This window comes from Xenopus laevis, chromosome 9_10L (genome assembly GCF_017654675.1).
Source record: "Xenopus laevis strain J_2021 chromosome 9_10L, Xenopus_laevis_v10.1, whole genome shotgun sequence".
Taxonomy (NCBI): domain Eukaryota; kingdom Metazoa; phylum Chordata; class Amphibia; order Anura; family Pipidae; genus Xenopus; species Xenopus laevis.
In genome coordinates, this window is record NC_054387.1 from 96,468,356 (window position 1) to 96,489,622 (window position 21,267).

Sequence of the window (21,267 nt, forward strand, 5' to 3'; positions counted from 1 at the left end):
TTGTCTTACATTGGATCAACAGTCTGAGCCTCCAGGACAGAGAATAAAAAAGGACAAACACTGCTTTCAGCAATACATATACAAATAACTTAAAAAGCCAGAAAAAGTTAATGAATGTATATTGCAAAGTTGCTTAGAATTAGTATTTCTTTTATTAGACAAAATAATATTCTTTGGGTTGATATTCCCTTAAATGCTCCTAGTATGGCTGCCTTTCTTGCTGTGAAAGTGCCACGGGAGAAAAGCGCTATATAATAATTCCCTTTTCCCTTTATAAAGTTACATGTTCACATTGGGCTAATGATAATGATATTTTTCCTGTTCTGAAACTGCGGTTATTCTTGCTTTTAAAGTGATACAGGCACTAAAAACTACTTTTTAAAATATGAACGTACATTAAAAATTGCCTATAGGTCATGTTGATGTTTCTAAACCTGACTGTTTTGCCAACCTGACTGTCTCATCTCAGCCTGTCAGTTAGGGGCAGATTTATCAAGGGTCGAAGTGAATTCGATGGAATTTTCAAAGTTAAAAAATTCAAAATTCAAAGTAATTTTTTGAATACTTTGACCATCGCATACGGTACTACGACTTCGAATTTACTTTGATTCAACGTAAAAATCGTTTGACTATTCGACCATTAGATAATCAAAGTACTGTCTCTTTAAAAAAACTTCGACTTCAATACTTCGCCAACATAAACCTGCCGAAGTGCTATGCTAGCCTATGGGGACCTTCCAGAGCAATTTTCTAAGTTTTTTAATATTTGAAGGAAAATCTCTAAGATTGTACGATAAAATCGTTCGAATCGTACGATTTGAAGTACGATGAATAAAATCCTCCGACTTCGAATGTCGGAGGATTCTATTGGATGGCTGAATTTCGAAGTATTTTCCACTTCGAAATTTGACCCTTGATAAATCTGCCCCTTAGAGTTTCTAATGGTAACGGACTCCTGCTGCACAAATATGGCAGCCCCCTCATACAGGAACATCAGACAGGCAATGTAAAAGCATTGTGCAAATACTTTATGGCAAAGTTATAAGTAACTTTCAAAGGCAATATTATGATAGATGTAACAAAGAGTTTAATGTCTGATGTCAGTATCTCTTTAACTTGCAGTTATTTGTAGATGCTTGCTGCGCAAGGATCCATTTGTGTATACATTAAAATAGTCTCCTGAAGAAATTGAGCCTGGCTTATTGGATGTTTGTTTGTAAAGTTCTGGCTAGCATGTTAGTATATCAATAAAGAAAACTGATCTGATCATGGGTCCTAGATCCAATAATAATGAGAAAATGGGCAGTTGGATCGAGGACCTCACCAACAAACCAGTGTGGTCCTCAATCCGATGGGGTTTTGAGGACCTTGGGGGCCTTAAATATGAGCTGACCATTAAGAAAATCCCATTACCGACCAGGGGAATGGCAATCTCAGTACTAAATATCGGTGAGCTTCATTAGGTGTTAGTTGCATATACAACCATATTGGAACTAGTATGAGTGTACTTGCTACTAGGCATATTGTATGGTCTTGTTATGATCTCGTTGGACTGAGGCTAACGTGGGACTCAATGTACAGCAGCAAGTAGTAGGTGTTTCGGGTATATAATAAGACAATAATTTGTTTTTATCCCTGCTAAAAACAAATATATTGTTAAACAACTGGAATCCTGAGTTGGATTTCATCCAGGGCATTATCTGCAATGAGACTATTTGTTATCCCTGTGTTTCTGGTAGGGATGCAACGAATCCACTATTTTGGATTCGGCCGAACCCCCGAATCCTTTGCAAAAGATTCAGCCGAATCCTGAACCGAATCCGAACCCTAATTTGCATATGCAAATTACTGGTGGGAAGGGGAAAACATTTTTTACTTCCTTGTTTTGTGACAAAAAGTCACGCAATTTCCATCCCCACCCCTAATTTGCATATGCAAATTAGGATTCCAATTGGGTTCGGCCAGGCAGAAGGATTCGGCCGAATCCTGCTGAAAAAGGCCCAATCCTGGCCGAATCCCAAACCGAATCCTGGATTCGGTGCATCCCTAGTTTCTGGGGGTTTCATGCGCATTTTGTGCAAAACAAGTTAAAAATGTTTACTGGGCCCAACAAGAATTAAAAAAAACAAACAAAAAATTGGTATTATAAAATAATTTGTCAATGTATGCAGTTTTGCTACTCATTATTATGGTTTGCATCATTGCAGATGAATCATCTATCTACAGCAGACATCATTTAAAGGTAAACAACCCCTTTAAACAAATGCCTTTTTAATTGCATATGTGTCGGTTTAGTTCTGCAACTACACTCTGTTAAAAATGAGAAAATTAACACAACGTGGTATATATTAAATGCAATTTTATTAACAAAAATAGCTTGTTTATTACTAATAAGCCATTCCCACAAACTATACACAATGTACCGAAATGGAGGCTGCTAATTACAACTTGAAATATTATTTAAAATAGTTTTGGCACAAAACACAATTTATTTAAATAATGTACTGCTAGAATAGTTAAAGTGTATTACTTTACAGAACCCATTTGTTCCAGTTTACTTCTGATGGAAAAATCCCACCAAGTCTCCACGTACAGTCAATGGTAGGTTCATAAAATATAATGGGGTCGTCCATTATTTTAGGCTTGTCAATCACTTGTGGGATCACAGTGGGCGAAAACAAGGAAACCTTTGAACTTTTCTCGATGTAACTCTTTTTGATACATCCAATCTGTTCCAATACCTTATATAGAAGACAGAAAATATGAATAGAACACATGTAAATATAGCATAAATATCTGGAGTTCCTGCAGTGGGATCAAACTGGATGTAACGGATACTCTGAACTGAAAACACTGCAACTTATGGCTCAGAGCAAAATGGCCACTCTATAGTCGAATTAAGTTATCTGAAAAAGGGCAATCATAGTCACATCATCAACACATTATTTAACTCCTGCCACATCAGGCACAACAGGACTTATGAAAATTATAGAAAATTTATTGCGAAAGTCTGACTTTCGCAATAAATGCGAAAGTCAGACTTTCGCAATAAATTTTCTATAATTTTCATAAGTCCTGTGAGTGCGGATCTTATTCGTGTATGCGTATATATATATATATATATATATATATATATATATATATATATATATATAATTTGTTTTTAATTACATTTAAATGTTTCTGGTCGCTTTAAGGCACAGCTCTCCAATTATGGAAAACCCCTTATTTGGTAAACCCTCTGCTCTCCAGCACTTAATAGAGGCCATACCTGCAGTACAATTTACTACAGTCTAATGCAGTTGTGTATACGTCGAAATGAACTAGAATGGTTCATTATTAAAAAAAAAAAAAAAACTCAAAACGGAAAAAACTTATCTGCGAGTTCTAGGTTAACAAACCGAAAACTCGAATGGATCGAATTTTCGGCAGGAAAAAACTTGAATCGCTCGAATTGATCGAGTTTTCAGGCAAAACCATAGAACATCATGAAGGCTATCAACATCTTCAAATGGTTCAAGAGATATCTGCCATATTTCCAGGGTCAGCGTATAATAAATTGTGAAAATTTTGAGTTTTTTTTTAACCCAAAAATGTGAATTTTGACCAAAACAATCAATTTGAAAACTCAAATTTTCGAGAAAAGTACAACTCAAACTTTAACAAATATGCCCCTAAATGTTATACACAATCAAATACCACTATCCCTTTTTTTAACAATGTGACATATGGGATAGATGGGAAGATCTTTGTTTTTATATAGACCATAAAGCTGCAGACTTACCTGTACCAGCTCCATGGCAACAACAGGCTGGAGAACACCACTATAATGCTGCAGTAAGCTTTTCTCCGTTATCCCTGGCTTGGTCATTATGTGGTATAAGACACCTTCCAGCATCCCCTTACACACTGGTTTATTCAGTGTTCCATCCACAATTCTCCAAGGTCTCCCAAGGAAACAGCAATCTGACTCTCTAAATAGAAAAAAACATTTTTAGAAAACCTGAGGTTGCACCAAAATTGATACTAAAAATACGAAAAGATTAGAAATAATGAAACCCTACATGTGCCACCCTGACCCTTTCACAATAATTAGTACAGTCACTAAATGGGGAATTAACAAACGTACACTTTCCGATGTAACTGCATTTGAATAGGGTTCATTAATACAGGCATGGGAACCTTCTTCCGGAAACGTGTTATCCAGAAGGCTCCAAACTACAGGATGACCATCTCCCATAGCCTTCACTTTATCTAAATAAACCAAATGTTAAAAAATGATTTCCTTTTTCTCTGTAATAATAAAACAGCACCTTGTACTTGATCCTAACTAAGATATAATTAATCCTTATTGGAAGCAAAACCAGCCTATTGGGTTTATTTAATGTTTACATGATTTTCTACTAGACTTAAAGGGATACTGTCATTGGAAAAAACTATTTTTTCAAAATGAATCAGTTAATAGTGCTGATCCAGCAGAATGCTGCACTGAAATCCGTTTCTCAAAAGAGCAAACAGATTTATTTATATTCAATTTTGAAATATGACATGGGGCTAGACATATTGTCAATTTCCCAGCTGCTCCAAGTCATGTGACTTGTGCTCTGATAAACTTCAATCACTCTTTACTGCTGTACTGCAAGTTGGAGTGATATCACCCCTCCCTTTTCCCCCCCCAGCAGCCAAACAAAAGAACAATGGGAAGGTAACCAGATAACAGCTCCCTAACACAAGATAACAGCTGCCTGGTAGATAAAAGAACAACACTCAATAGTAAAAACCCATGTCTCACTGAGACACATTCAGTTACATTGAGAAGGAAAAACAGCAGCCTGCCAGAAAGCATTTCTCTCCTAAAGTGCAGGCACAAGTCACATGACCAGGGGCAGCTGGGAAATTGACAAAATGTCTAGCCCCATGTCAGATTTCAAAATTGAATATAAAAAAAAATCTGTTTTCTCTTTTGAGAAATGGATTTCAGTGCAGAATTCTGCTGGAGCAGCACTATTAACTGATTCATTTTGATTTTTTTTCCCGCATGACAGTATCCCTTTAAGGTATGAAGATCCAAATTAGAGAATAAAACCTCACAAACTCGACATTTGATAAATAGCCCTCTAAGTCTGTGGTTGCTAAAAACGAGAGGGTTTCCTCTCCTGGGCACAGAGTAAGATTTAGCAACATAATTACAAAACAAAATGATCTAGAAAACTCACCTTTCATGCAATGTCTCAACAGCATCTGTAAAAGATCAAGAAATAGTATCAGCACACTATTCATATTTAAACAGATAAAGACATGTGACAGAAGAATATTAATGCGCAAAATATAGATCAGCTAAATAACTTTCAGAGATGTGATACAAACAGCTTCTTCACTATAGATAAGGACATTTGTATGAGGAAAGCTTGATGGCTTTAATAACTTATAAAAATATCAGATTAAAGAAGAAATAAACCCTATATACAGAATTGCCATATTTTATATACTGAACCAACCTAATAATCTCTAGAACAGTAATGATTCAGGGCTTTAACGTTTAAAGCTCACCATCTCTAATGAGTAAGGGGTGCCAGTGACACATTGCATATGCTCAGTGTGCTTTAAAGGAGAACTAAAGCTTAACTAAAGAAGTAGGCTAGAAATGTTGTACATTATGATTTGGGCTTCTGTACCAGCCAAACACAACCACAGCCTTTTAGCAGTAAAAATCTGTGTCTCCAAAGATGCCCCAGTAGCTCCCTGTCTTCTTTTCTGCTGATTCACTGCACATGCTCTGTGCTGCTGTCACTTACACATAGAATAGAAATGTTACAATATAAGGCTGATTAGTAATTAATACTTTGCTGCATGGCTTTCTTGCTTTCTTACTTTCTTTCATCTAACATCCCATCCATCATAGACCCAGATCTTAATTTATAAAGGTCCATGGTTGCCTGGGGCAAGTACAGAGGCCCGAAACATAAGGTATAGCATTTCTAGCCCACTTTCTTAAAGTGGACCTGTCACCCAGACACAAAAATCTGTATAATAAAAGTCATTTTCAAATTAAAAATGGAATCCAATTTCTATTTTTTATTAAAGCATTCATAGCTGTTGTAAGCTCATTTAAACATCTCAGCTGTCAATCAAATATTGTCTGCCACTCCTCTATGCCAGTGGCATAGAGGCGGGGCAGACAATTACTTTCACTTTCCATTCAGCACTTCCTAGATGTCACTGCTCTCCACACATTCCCCCGTTCTCTTTACCATTTAATTGTGTAACCAGTGCATGGGGATGGACATCAGATCCCCCATTCTGGTGAAGAAACAAGATTCTGAGATGATGCAAGGCTTGTCTTAATAACAGTGTCCACAAAATGGCTCCTGCCTGCTTGTTATAATTATGAATTCCCAGACTGATGGAAACGAGATTCAAATAATTTATACAGTGTAATTAAAGTTTATTTTGCTTGACTAATGTAATAAAATAGGACTTTAAATAATTTTTTTGGGTAACGGGTCCCCTTTAAGCTTTTATTCTCTTTAGATAAAGCTCCCATGAGTTTTATGCAGCAGCGTCAGAGAGGCAACTTTTCTAGTTCATAAAGGGGCATATAACAAATAACTTGACAAACTCATGCAGCATGATGTGTTTATATAAAAGGGATGCACCAAATTCAGGATTCAGTTCGTTATTTGGCCAGGATTTGACCGAATCCTCATGCTTGGCCAAACTGAATCCGAATCCTTTTAATCATGTGACTTTTCACAATACTTGCTTCGCTGCATCCCTAAATATAAAGGCTAGATACAAAGCGATGAACCTGAATTTTCTATGTTCAAAAAATAACTAACATCACATGCTGAAACATTGCAACAGTTTTGGTTACAAGCCTCCAAGCAATGCCACCTTTAAAGTACTTAAAAAAAAAAAAAAAGGGATTCTTACCTGTGCCTTGTTTTTGAAATTGAACATTCTCCGCCATCTTGTAGCTTGTAGATGGACATGTCAAGGATGTATTGAAATCTGTCTGGCTCACGTGATCTCTATCTTCTAAACATATTTTTTTCATTGGGGGCTCAAAACCAGTTTCATCGCTTTCTGGCACATTCTGAGCGGCCGGTGGAGCAGATTGCACACAATCGTGATATTGATTAAAAGTTTCTGTCTCTTGTGTTACGGGTTCTTTTACTTCAGACTCTTGTGTTACGAGTTCTTTTACTTCAGACTCTTGTTTTACGAGTTCTTTTACTTCAGACTCTTGTTTTACGGGTTCTTTTACTTCAGACTCTTGTGTTACGGATTCTTTTACTTCAGACTCTTGTGTTACGGGTTCTTTTACTTCAGACTCTTGTGTTACGGGTTCTTTTACTTCAGACTCTTGTGTTACGAGTTCTTTTACTTCAGACTCTTGTTTTACGGGTTCTTTTACTTCAGACTCTTGTGTTACGGATTCTTTTACTTCAGACTCTTGTGTTACGGGTTCTTTTACTTCAGACTCTTGTTTTACGGGTTCTTTTACTTCAGACTCTTGTGTTACGGATTCTTTTACTTCAGACTCTTGTGTTATGGGTTCTTTTACTTCAGAATCTTGTGTTATGGGTTTTTTTACTTCAGAATCTTGTGTTACGGGTTCTTTTACTTCAGAATGCAGAACCCAAGGGTATGCATGCTTCATAGCCACAAGCCTAGCTGAGGCTCCGCCTACCTCTAGGACTTGGCTAGAAGTTAAGAGATCCTGTAACATAAATCAATAATTATTACACGGATATTTAAAAGAGAAATAAAGGCTAAAATTAAGTAAGCTTTATCAGAAAGGTCTATATAAATTAGGGATGCACAGAATCCACTATTTTGGATTCGGCCGAACCCCCGAATCCTTTGTGAAAGATTCGGCCAAACACCGAACCAAATCCTAATTTGCATATGCAAATTAGGGACGGGAAGGGGAACACATTTTTTACCTTGCTTTGTGACAAAGTCACGCAATTTCCCTCCCTGCCCCTAATTTGCATATGCAAATTAGGATTCTGTTCGGCTAACCAGAAGGATTCGGCCAAATCCGAATCCTGCTGAAAAAGGCTGAATCCCGAACCGAATCCTGGATTCGGTGCATCCCTAATATAAATATACCTCAAAGTAATGCTGCTCTGAGTCCTCTGAAAAAAGAAACACAACATTTATTTCCTTCTATTGGGTACACATGGGCTTCTGTATCAGACTTCCTGTTTTTAGCATAAACCTCCAGGGCTAGGGCTTGAGCATGCTCAGTTTGCTCCTCTCTCCCTCGTCCCCTCCATTTTCCCTCCTCCCTGCTGTAATCTAAGCTCAGAGCTATGAGTGAGCAAGGAGAGACTCAGGTATAAAGTGATGTCACACCAAGCTAATATGGCAGCTACTATCCTAAACAAAGTTTCTAGAGCTGTTTACTCAGGTATAGTAAAGCATTCTTCAGAATAAATATAGTGTTATAGCTTGCGCTATTGTGGCTAATCTATAGGCAATAAACTGCTTTGTTAGCTTTCCTTCTTCTTTAAGTATTTTAACTGCTATAGTCATGTAAGAAACTAGCCATCCTTCATCTGTACAAAACCAAGAATAGAATTGTTTTCTTATCAAGATCAATTTCCACTAGCTGAGCTGCCATCAAGTGCAAGGTACTATCAGATAAAATGCTACTTAGGAATTATTTCTTGAAAAAGCAGAGTAAATGGCAGAGCCATATTACACTTTAAAGCATCCAAATTATGGACAGAAAGAGGCTGTGACATTGATAATGAAAAGATTTCCATGAACTTATTTCTCAGTCAGAGTCTAACGCTAAACAAGAATCCCAAAGGACTATGTATCTCTATTGTCTGTTGTATAGCAGTTTATGCAATAAACGTCATTAGCTGGATGTGTGTTTATATGGTCTACTGCTCTTCTGTTTGCAAATGATCACTGATCACAGTAATTTTACTGTTCTACGCTGTATATTTAAACAATGAATACACCTTACCTGTAAATATTGCAGTAAATATTTTGTTCTTTCAGAGTCTAGATCCTCACACCAACAGAACTCATTTAAAAGATCTGATATTTTAATGCCTTGGAAGGAACAAGCTTCAATGGCAGAATATATTTCAGAAATACAAGACAAGTCTCTGGAGCTGTAGCCATGACATTGGACACAGTCGTTCAGAAATGTATCAAAGCTTGCTTTTTTGGTATTCAGAAGTCCAGTGAAATTATGAGGCAGATATTTCCCTGTATCAGTAAATTCTCCGGGAGAACCTAGAAGATGACAGATGATAGTGTTACATACAATATCTTTCATTATATGTGAAGATAAGCTTTGTAATACAGGTATGGGACCTGTTATCCAGAATGGTTGGAACCTGGGGTTTTTTAGATAAAAAGTATTTCTGTAATTTGGATCTTCATATCTAGTCTGAAAAATCGTGTAAGCATTAAATACAACCCAATAGGCTGGATTTATATCTTAGTTTGGATTAAGTAGAAGGTACTGTTTTATTATTACAGAAAAAAATAATTTTTAAAATAATTATTATTATTTGGATAAAATGAAGTCTATGGGAGACACCCTTCCTGTAATTCAATGCAATCTGGATAATGGGTCCCATACCAGTATTTGAAAAATTTACAGTAGTCATTTTTTGCAGTAGTCAGAGCAAGGAACAAACAAACAAGTGATAGGAATCAGGATGAATCAGTTCTCTGATGAGCCCAAGATGGGACAGGCCATATAATCAAGAATCCAGAGTGAAGTTTATATTAAAAGAAGCATTATGGATTGAAAGGTGGGTACATTTTTAAGGTGATTGACCCTTGTCCTTTGTAGTTGCACTTTTAGAACATGGCTTTATAGCTAAGCCAATACATTGCTTGACCATAGGTTTCCTAGTGTCTAAACACAAAATATCACCCATGTTCAATGAAAGGGACAGATTTTGTGCTTTGGCTACAAAGAAAAATGGCGAGTGATATGTAAATTGAAAGTTTTAGATGTGAATATTTCTAAACCAGTTCAGTGCAGCTTATGTGGTTTATGAAAGTCTAATTGTATAATGCAGATAGAGATAAATGGCTAACCTGGGGATCTCAGTCTGTTACTCAGAGATGTGTCTCGTAGTTTCAAATAAACTTGACATGAGTTCACAACCACGCTATCGTTTGGGTTCAGATTTCTTGTGCTGACTATTCCCGGCGCAGAATAACCTCTCATTAGCAGGTAGTTGGTATGAGAAGCCTGTCGCGCTTTCACTTCTATTTTACGCTTCTGACTAGCGTCCTCCGCATACTCGTCCTCAAAATCCTCATCATCCAAGCCATCCTTTCCAAGGCTAGAAAAGAAGTGACATTGAAAGATGGTTACAGATGGTAATAATACAATACAGTCGTTAAAGGAAAACTAAAACAATACAACAGCTCATATGTAAACCCTGCTTCATCTATATAAACAATTTTTATAAACATTTAAATGCAAAACCATTGTAGTTTAGCAGTCGCCTCACAATTAACTACATGTAATGCCAACTGTGGGTCCCCATAGGCTCTCTAGGCAATTTGTAATCGAAGGAAAATCGGTCGATCGATGGATTAAAATCCTTTGAATCGTTCGATTTTTCCTTCGATTGAACGAATTGCGGTAAATCCTTCGTCTTTGATATTCGAAGTCAAAGGATTTAACTTCGATGGTCGAATATCAAGGGTTAATTAACCCTCGATATTCGACCAATAGTAAATGTGCCCCATAGTAGACGCTCTCTATTTCGTTCTAGCAATGTAGGAGCAATCACCCTTAATGGAAAATAAGACTATATTTAGCCATGGATATGATTATAGGTTAACATTTTTTTATGTATTCATTAAAACAAGGGGATGCCACCTCCCTCAAAATATTAAGGGGCAGATTTTTCAAGGGTCGAACTCAGAGTTCATGGGAGTTTGTAAAAATTCCCATAAACTCCCATGAACTCGAAATTCGAATAAAAAATGACCAATCTAACTTTTTCAAAAAAATTTGAATTTTCAAACTCAAGTGAATGGGATCGACACGCAAACTCAAATTGAATTTGATTTGAGTTTTAAGGTGGCAAATAGTTGCATAAGAATTCTTAAAGGGCCAGTACATGATAAATTTGTTAAACTGTTATTGGTAAAAAAAAAAAAAGCACACGCATAACAAAAGGTGTTTTTTTAATCACGCTATTCAGGTATGGGACTATTATGCAGAATGCTCGGGACCTGGGGTTTTCTGGATAACAAATCTTTCTGTAATTTTGTAATTTGCATATTCACACCTTATGTCTACAAGAAAATCATGTAAACATTAAATAAACCCAATAGGCTGGTTTGGCTTCCAATAAGGATTAATTATATCTTAGTTGGGATCAGGTACAAGGTACTGTTTTATTATTATAGAGGAAAAAATTGGATTATTTCATTATAATGGAGTCTATGGGAGTGGGCCTTTCCGTAATTCTGAACTTTCTGGGGTTTCCGGATAACGGATCCCATACCTGTACTAGAATCCTATAGCAGGCTGATGTCCCTTGAGTTTTCCATAAAATATTTGCAGATGGAGGTCACAATATAAGCTTCTTTTTCGACTACCCTTCCATCAGATGACCATCTGGTTTTACAGTGACAAGTGGAAAGCAGGTCAAACTGCAGAAAAGGCAATTTTATGTAGGACTTTGTGGATGGTAAAAATCTGGATCTGTCGGTCTGCCTGATTAAACCCACATAAGTCTCCACTTTACACAACATTTATAAAAAAGGTTCTTCTCATTTATTGAAAAAGTCATTTCCATTTATGTTATGATCAAAATCTTACAGAAAACAGAGATAAATGATTTGGGATTACAGATTAGATACCTTTTCATTACTTCATTGTCCACAAGGGTGGAGTCCACTACTACGATCTGGTCTGGGATTTTAACATTGATTGAGACAAGGCCCAGTGAAAGAAGAGCCAATACAGTTGCACACTGTCCACCTGGTCCATCCAATGGAAACATCAACATATCTGTCTCTTCTGTATCTTGGTCACCAAATGAAAAACTATCTGCTCGATCTTCATATCCAGTTTCTTTTAAAAGTTCAAGGAATTGAAAGGATTCTGTGCAGGTTGCAACTGGAAAACGCCATGTAAAGAGCCTAAGGAAAAGGAAAACATTATTTCTGGTAACAAACAAAACAACAGAAGCAGACTGTGATTGTAGTGCACCAGATACCTGTAGTACGACTGAGATAGCTGATATGACATGGGCACAAAAGGCAAGGCACGGTGCTTTTTTGGACCAAGCATATGATTTCCTCTCCGTCGATTGACCAATCTTCTATTTTGAAATTCCATGAAAGCCTTGACTAGAATATGATCACTATATGCTCTGAAAATTCGAAAAGTCTAAACAAGAAGAAAAAATTTCTGACATAATGATTTTTATATATGGGAATTTATGGGAACAACGGATTGTAAATGTTTTGTTTCCCTTTTATTACATCAATTCTTATAAAGTCCTGCATACAGTTCATTGTTGACAGACACAGAACTGAAAAGCTTTAAAGTAGCGATGCATCGAAATCCACTATTTTGGATTTGGCCGAACCCCTGAATTGTTCACAAAAGATTTGGCCGTATGCTGAACCAAATCCGAATATGCAAATTAGGGGTGGGAAGGAGAAAACATGTTTTACTTTCTTGTTTTGTGACAAAAAGTCAAGCGATTTCCCTCCCTGGCCCTAATTTGCATATGCAAATTAGGATTCGGTTCGGCCGGGCAGAAGGATTCTGCTGAATCCAAATCCTGCTGAAAAAGGCCGAATCCTGGCCGAATCCCGAACTGAATTCTGGATTCGGTGCATCTTTACTTTAAAGGTACCTACATGTGGCATCTATGATGTGTTTAGTAAGCATGTTTGTTGTGTGTGGACCCTGTGATTGAAACATGCACAGCAATCCCATCGCAACCAAAATTTATTTGATCTCATGTAACATAATGGGGCTGTACCCATGGCAACAGCACTGGCAAAGCCCATTGGGTCATACCTGTGTGTGTTCTGTGTTGCCATAACCACACTTTAGAGCACTGCATGGGAAACACACAGCACACCCACTTACATAAAGGAGTGGTTTACGTTTTCATTAACTTTTACTATGTTATAGAATGGGTAATTTTGAAATATTTTCCTTTTTCTTTTGACTCTTTCCAGCTTTCAAATGGGGGTTACTGACCCCATCTAAAAACAAATACTCTGTAAAACTACAAATGTATTGTTATTGCTACTTTATTACTAATCTTTCTATTCAGGCCCTCTCCTATTCATAATCCAGTCTCTGATTCATAGATGGTTGCTAAGGTAATTTGGACTATAGCAACCAGTCTGCTTAAATTGCAAACTGGAGAGCTGCTGAATAAAACGTAAAAAAACAAAATGAAAAAAATTGCAAATTGTTGCAGAATATCACTCTCTGCATAATACTAAAAGTTTATTTAAAGGTGAACAACCCCTTCAACATGTGGTAGACAATGTATATTAAAGGGATACTGTCATGGGAAAAATTTTTTTTTTCAAAATGAATCAGTTAATAGTGCTGCTCCAGCAGAATTCTGCACTGAAATCCATTTCTCAAAAGAGCAAACAGATTTTTTTATATTCAATTTTGAAATCTGACATGGGGCTAGACATTTTGTCAATTTCCCAGCTGCCCCAAGTCATGTGACTTGTGCTCTGATAAACTTCAATCACTCTTTACTGTTGTACTGCAAGTTGGAGTGATATCAACCCTCCTTCCCCCCCAGCAGCCAAACAAAAGAACAATGGGAAGGTAACCAGATAACAGCTCCCTAACACAAGATAACAGCTGCCTGGTAGATATAAGAACAACAGTCAATAGTAAAAAAACATGTCCCACAGAGACACATTCAGTTACATTGAGAAGGAAAAACAGCAGCCTGCCAGAAAGCATTTCTCTCCTAAAGTGCAGGCACAAGTCACATGACCAGGGGCAGCTGGGAAATTGACAAAATGTCTAGCCCCATGTCAGATTTCAAAATTGAATATAAAAAAAAATCTGTTTGCTCTTTTGAGAAATGGATTTCAGAATTCTGCTGGAGCAGCACTATTAACTGATTCATTTTGGATTTTTTTTTTCTTCCCATGACAGTATCACTTTAAGGATTACTTTTTTCTTTTAAACAATATGCAATTTGCATTTAGGACTGGATGAACCAAATCTATAGCATGTGGATTCTCCCAATAAATTTGGTTTATAAAAAATCAAAATAAAAAGGTTGCCATATGCAACTACCTTGGGCTGGCTTTATTATCCATTACTTCTGCAGAACTTGACAATTCAGTTTATACACTCTATGCTTGAGAAACAAACTTGTAGGTAAAGTCATTCTCTACCATTCATTTACAGGATTGTTTTTTCAGTGCACCTTAGTACTTTCTCTATGTTCACAAAAAAGCCTTTTCTTGATATCCATGGTATTTTAGAGCAGGATATACATGGAATATTTTCTGTGTCTAGCTTCTTCTCTCTGGCACATTGAAAGCTGGTGTTGGTTGAGAAGAATGCAGTTCATATCAGGCATGTCCGAAGTCAGGCCGGGGGCCAATTGTGGCCCATTTTCAAATTTACACTGGCCCTCAACCTCCATCATGAAATTAATAATATTGTGGCCCACCAGCATAGTGCGATCAGGAATCTCATAGCCGTAATATTTGGTGTTAAGTGTTAGCAATAGACATGTACTGGCACTGGTGCCGCTCTTGCATTCTTCTTTAGGGCTGAAGGTGCAATAGACGTACCGACGTGCCAGTACAGTAAACTAAAGAAGTATGTGAGAGCGGCGTGTCACTATGTGCCAGTACGTGCCTATAGCCAACACCTTCAGCACACAGGCAGCAGTATAGTACAAGTGGAAGATAATTTCACTAATGTGCCCAAATATTACTGCTATGGCTATGCGATTCTTGTAATTTAATGTTAATGGTTCAAAGAATGCCGGGCTAAATGGTCGGCCCCCACCACACATTTTCTCCGCACCAAATCTGGCCCTCGTTGCAAAAAGTTTGGACACCCCTGGTTTATATAGAACAGTGAGTGAGACATTTACTGCCTTCTGATCAGGATATTCAGTGACTTTCAAAATAAAGCACTAAGAAATTAATTTTTTTTAATGTGCTTTATTTAAAAAACACACACATACACTCCTGTTCCCTAAAAATAAATTTATGTTACTTACTTGAAGCGATCGACAGGTTTTTATCTGCACATCAGAGAGAGACAATGTGCTCAAAATAAGGTTCTGCACTACCAGAACATAGATGTCATTCACACTGCAACAAAAAGAATGAATTCATAAATTGGAAATAGAGGGCTCATCTGAATCAAAACGTACCCTTCCTTCCTTTCAATGCCCCAGCACCAATTCTACCTATCTACGTGGGGAACGGGGCGGGCAACATAGGTGGACAATGGGGGACAAGCTCCCACTCGTTGCCCACGTAGATAGGTAGAATTGGTGCTGGGGAATTGAAAGGAAGGGAAGGTACTGGTGTAGACTTCCTGTGAACTGCACTTAGCTGTAGCGGACCCCTTCACATTCTTTAATCAATTGATACTTACCCCCACGACTCCACCTTATGCCTAAAGGTTTTAATTATATGTGTTTATAACTGCTTCCAAGTTATAGGAAGAGTGCACCATTTTGTTTGGAATTGCTGGAAGCGTGTATACTGATCCACGTTTTTATTAATATTTATTATTAAAAGTTAAGTTTTAATACTCTTATGCTATTTTCGTTCCAAACTGGTTAGCTAGAAGGACACTGGAATTGCATTATCTATATGCAATATAACCAGTGTTACTTCATTATTGATGTATAAGGTGTAGCTTTTTCAGAAACCCCCCAGACATATCAAATCAAGGCTAGAATGCCTCTAAAACACCCTTGATTAGCATAAAGATTTATAAAAGCAGTCTAGGAATACAGAATTTGTCATTTTCAATAACATTTTAGGGGATTATTTATTAAAGGTTTGTGAGGTTTTTTTTTCTACCTCGAATAAAGTCACAATTTAAACAAACTCGATTGTTTGCTTATTTATGAAAACATCTGACTGTAAATAACTCGATTGAATGCAATCAGTGAAAAAACTTGAGTACCTCGAGCTTATAGGCTAAAAAAACCACGAATACCTCTTTAAATGGTTAAAGGGACCTCTGCCATTAACTTTTACATAAATTCGACAGGTGTTAGCTGGAGTATTTGCAGATTCGGGGCATAATAATTTTCAAAAAAATTTAAGTTTTCTTTTTCCCCCGAAAAAGTTGTTTTTTTAGTGAAACTAACTGCTACAGCCTCAAATATCTAGAAAAAACACAACTTGAATTTAATAAATAACCCCCTTAATGTTTGACTTAGGACGGGATCTCTTGTAGTTGGAGCTCCATCAGTTAAATTATGACAGACATTTGGCAAAAAGTCAGTGGTTGTGTTGATGTGCCTCTAACTGCTCCTCAGGGATTTGGATATGTCATATGGCCTGCCAAATTGATTTATATTGCTTCAAGGCAGCCTGTGGCACCAAAGATCTTTTTACACAGTAAAATAACACTGTCAATGGTACATACCTGTCAAGAATTTCAGTACCTCCCTCTTGATCTGATTTGTCTCCCACTGCCAAAATTCTGTACCTGTTACAAATACAACAGTTCTTTGTTCAGTGGTTTATAAGGAATCAGAAATAAAAAAAAAAATTAAAAATAACCTAGGCTAAAATAAAATAAATAAAATAGGCTAGTAATGTTAAAATAACAACAGACATTTCAAGCAGCGGTACTTAGCCATATAGTTTGAAGGTAATTGTTAAATTCCTCCATGCAAACATAAAAAGTGCCAGTAAAACTTTAAAAAAAAGTTGAATGTGTACCAGTTTAACTATGCACCATATAAAGATTTAAAAATGAAGAGACCCCTAAAATATAAACATAACATTTTGCTCCTGTGAACTAAACACGAAGTCCTGCATTTATATATCATAAAAAAACGTAGGTTAACCTCACAGAGCTATATATTTTCTCAAAGATTTCAAAATACGAATAAATAGCAAACTACAAATCTGTCCTATTGTAAATGTAGTTTACAAACATTTGCTCACAACTTGTGTTTTGCCATATCTTTTCTCCAAATGGCCTATTAGTTCAAAGCTAAAACTTATGAAGATAAAAAGATGAATGCCATGTCTTTTGAATTGTTTGATATGTATATGATTACCTAAATATACTGCATAAGAGATTGGAAGATTAACAGTGCAATACAGTTTTAAAAGCTAATACTTTTTCCACTGTAAACTTAACAGGCTGAGATTAATTTACAGTCATATGAAAAAGTTTGGGAAGCCCTCTCAGCCTGCATAATAATTTACCCCACTTTCAACAAAAAAGATAACAGTGTTTTTCATTTCCCAGTGTCTTTCATTTCCCAGGAAGATCTGAGTACTGGGGTGTTTTCTGAACAAAGATTTTTAGTGAAACAGTATTCATTATATGAAATAAATCAAATGTGATAAAATGGCTGTGCAAAAATGTGGGTACCCTTGTAATTTTGCCAATTTGAATGCATGAAACTTCTCAATACTGATTACTGGTAACACCAAATTGGTTGGATTAGCTTGTTAAGCCTTGAACTTCATAGGCAGGTGTGTTCAATCATGAGAAAAGTTATTTAAATTGGCCAATTGGAAGTTGTGCTTTTGTTTGACTCTCCTCTGAAGAGTGACAGCACGGGATCCTCAAAGCAACTCTCAAAAGATCTGAAAACAAAGATTGTTCAGTATCATGGTTTAGAGGAAGGCTACTCAGAGGTTTAAACTGACAGTTTAAACAAGAGAATGACCCTAAACACACGTCGACATCTACAAACGCATTTATGCAGAGGGAGAAGTACAATATTCTGGAATGGCTTTCACAGTCACCCGACTTAAATATCAACGAAACTCTATGGGATGATTTGAAGCAGGCTGTCCATGCTCGGCAGCCGTCAGACTGAACTGGAGAGATTTTGTATGGACAAATGGTCAAAAATACCGCCATCCAGACACTCCTCAAAGACAATAGGAGGCGCGTAGAGGCTGTTACATTTGCAAAAGGAGGCTCAACTAAGTTCTGATGTAATATCTCTGTTGGGGTGCCCAAATGTATGCACCTGTCTAATTTTGTTATGATGCATATTGCATATTTTCTGCAGCTCTCCAGTTTGCAATTTCAGCAATCTGGTTGCTAGGGTCCAAATCACCCTACCAACCATGCCTAGGTTTTTATAAGACACTGGAATATGAATGGGAGAGGCCTGAATAGAAAGATGAATAATAAAAAGTAGCAATAAAAATAAATCTTTAGCCTTGCATCTTACCTGGCAAAGAGGTCACTGACGTTATCAGGAATTTCAAATGTTGCATAACCCAGAGTAGAACTAAATTTATTTTTCAAACGTTCTACAAATTCTTTATACTCTGCTGCACAGACCTTAAAGGACAAGAAAAGGCAAAAAAATAAAAACCCATTTTTACTTTTTTTAATGAAAAAGAAACCTATCTCCAATATACTTTAATTAAAAAACGTGTACCGTTTTTACAAGGAGCCTGACTGTATGCAGTGAAATTCTCCCTTCATTTACTGCTGTGGATAGGAATTGTCAGACGGTCCCTAATTGCTGAGCAGGGAAACAATCATACTTATGAACAGCAGGGGGAGCCCCTGCCTTACTTACCAGTCATGCAGACTTCAAGCAGCTTTGTTTATGATGATCCCTAAGCAGCCCAGACCACACTGAGCATGTGCAGGGTCAGGCATAGATGTTTAACAAAGTTACAAGATGACAGCCCCCTGTGGCCAACTTTGAAAGCATAAATCATTTGTTTGATTTGGCTTGTGGTGCAGTAAGTTCATGCTTATGTTTAGTATACAAAATACAGCATTTCTACCCTTATTCTATTTTAGACTTTCCTTGCCTTTAAGCAAAAGAAGATAGTTTTAATAGCCTGAATACCTTCCTATACTATTTTACTTATAGTTTTCATTAACAAATTCTATTTAATGACAAATATATGATAAATAATGAAGTCTTATGTCACAACGGGCTGGAGATCTGCTTTTCTCTGCCTTTGTTTTGTATGCAGGGATAGAAAAGCAGATCTGCTCTCATCAGCTCCCATGTGTATTTGCATTGACAGGCACTGTGCCACAAGCTCCTTATAACTTCCCGCAGGGATCTTATTGTATTATAGGGATACTGTCATGGGAATTTTTGTTTTATTATTTTTTTTTTTTTAAAACGCATCAGTTAATAGTGCTGCTCCATCAGAATTCTGCAATGAAATCCATTTCTGAAAAGAGCAAAGAGATTGTTTTTATATTTAATTTTGAAATCTGACATGGGGCTAGACATATTGTCAGTTTCCCAGATGCCCCTAGTCTTGTGACTGTCTAACTCTAATAAACTTTAGCCACTCTTTACTGCTGTACTGCAAGTTGGAGTGATATCACCTCCCCCCACAGCAGCCAAACAAAAGAACAATGGGAAGGTAACCAGATGGCAGCTCCCTAACACAAGATAACAGCTGCCTGGTAGATCTAAGAACAGCACTCAGTAGTAAAATCCAGGTCCCACTGAGACACATTCAGTTACATTGAGTGGGAGAAACAACAACCTGCCAGAAAGCAGTTCCATCCTAAAGTGCTGGCTCTTTCTGAAAGCACATGACCAGGCAAAATGACCTGAGATGGCTGCCTATACACCGATATTATAACTAAAAAAATACACTCGCTGGTTCAGGAATTACATTATATCTTGTAGAGTGAATTTTTTGCAGTGTACATTGAGAAATAAACTTCATCATAAAAATCATGACAGAATCCCTTTAAGGCTAGGACCAGATGGGGCAGAAATCAGCCTGATTTCGGCCTCCAACTGCTAGCTGAATCTCCTTGTCTGCTTGTATCTGGAAGTCTTATGTTGGCTCCGACACAAATAGACTCTGCGGATTTCGCCAAAGAAACACAAAACATTGCATTTCGAGACGCTATCTGAAGAGTTTGTTCCCCTCTGAGCCAACACAGGCTTCCGGATGTGAGCAGACAAGAGGATTCGGCTAGCGGTTGGGGGCTGAAAGAGAGATTTTTGTACTTACCGTTAAATCTTTTTCTCTTGTCCTATATTGGGGGACACAGGCACCGTGGGGATGAAGATCCTGCAGCTGGAGATGGACACTAACATGTTAAACTTGACTCCTCCTCCTGCTCTGGGCTTCATCCCCTGCCTCCTCCTACAATCTCCAGTTTCGACCGAAGAAGGAGCAGAAAAAAAACCCCATAAGAAGGAAGAGGTGCAACCCTCTCAAAACACATAGAAATGTAATAAATAGAATATTTATAAAATACTCCCAACGGGGAGAATGAACAGATTAATATTTAGAATCAGTGTCAGACAGGGAGGGAAGGCCTGTGTCCCCCAATATAGGACAAGAGAAAAAGATTTAACGGTAAGTACAAAAATCTCTCTTTCTCTTGCCTAATTGGGGGACACAGGCACCGTGGGGATGTCCCAAAGCAACCCATGAGGGTGGGACACTGACAATCTATAAGGTGTTCAACTGATCACAGCCTGTAACACCTTCCTCCCAAAAACGGCTTCGGCCGAGGCCCGTGTGTGTAGCCTGTAGAAGCGCGTGAAGGTGTGAATGGACGCCCAGGTGGCCGCTCTACAAACTTGTTCCGCCGATGCCTGGTGTCGAACAGCCCACGAAGTGCTAAGTGAGCGAGTAGAGTGAGCTTTCACTTTAAGTGGAGGTGGTAGTCCTCGAACTGCATATGCTCTAGTGAAGGTAGCTCTAATCCACTTCGCTATCGTAGTCTTAGCCGCTTTGGACCCGCGTTTGGGGCCAGCTGGAATGATGAAAAGAGAGTCTGACTTTCGCACCTCCTTAGTAGCGTGGAGATAGTGTTCAATAGCTCGCACTACGTCCAAGTTGTGCAGATTCTTCTCACCAGGATTTTTGGGGTCTGGACATAACGAAGGGACAACTAAATCCTGATTGAGGTGGAATTCGGATACAACCTTAGGTAGAAAGTCCGGAGTAGGCCGAAGCACCACCTTGTCCTTGTGTATGATGGTGAAAAGTGATTTGCAGGAGAGTGCGGCGAGCTCTGAAACTCTGCGAGCTGAGGTGATGGCCAGGAGAAAGACCACCTTTTCTGTCAGA

General features: G+C 37.7%; 1 protein-coding gene across 2 annotated transcripts in view; it reads right to left on the reverse strand.

Annotated features, from left to right (window-relative positions):
• Positions 1-2,342: 2,342 nt before the first annotated feature.
• Positions 2,343-21,267, reverse strand: part of gtf3c1.L (general transcription factor IIIC subunit 1 L homeolog) — a 62,581-nt gene continuing 43,656 nt past the window's right edge. For both annotated transcript variants that reach the window (XM_041576503.1, XM_041576502.1), the window contains exons 27-37: positions 18,420-18,532; positions 16,640-16,702; positions 15,249-15,342; positions 12,228-12,400; positions 11,869-12,150; positions 10,081-10,331; positions 8,987-9,261; positions 6,934-7,723; positions 5,217-5,241; positions 3,785-3,974; positions 2,343-2,741 (exon numbers count right to left, since the gene is read on the reverse strand). In XM_041576503.1, coding sequence (XP_041432437.1) covers positions 2,532-2,741; positions 3,785-3,974; positions 5,217-5,241; positions 6,934-7,723; positions 8,987-9,261; positions 10,081-10,331; positions 11,869-12,150; positions 12,228-12,400; positions 15,249-15,342; positions 16,640-16,702; positions 18,420-18,532 — 2,466 coding nt within the window. In that variant the 3' untranslated portion in view covers positions 2,343-2,531. The remainder of the gene's footprint in view (positions 2,742-3,784; positions 3,975-5,216; positions 5,242-6,933; positions 7,724-8,986; positions 9,262-10,080; positions 10,332-11,868; positions 12,151-12,227; positions 12,401-15,248; positions 15,343-16,639; positions 16,703-18,419; positions 18,533-21,267) is intronic.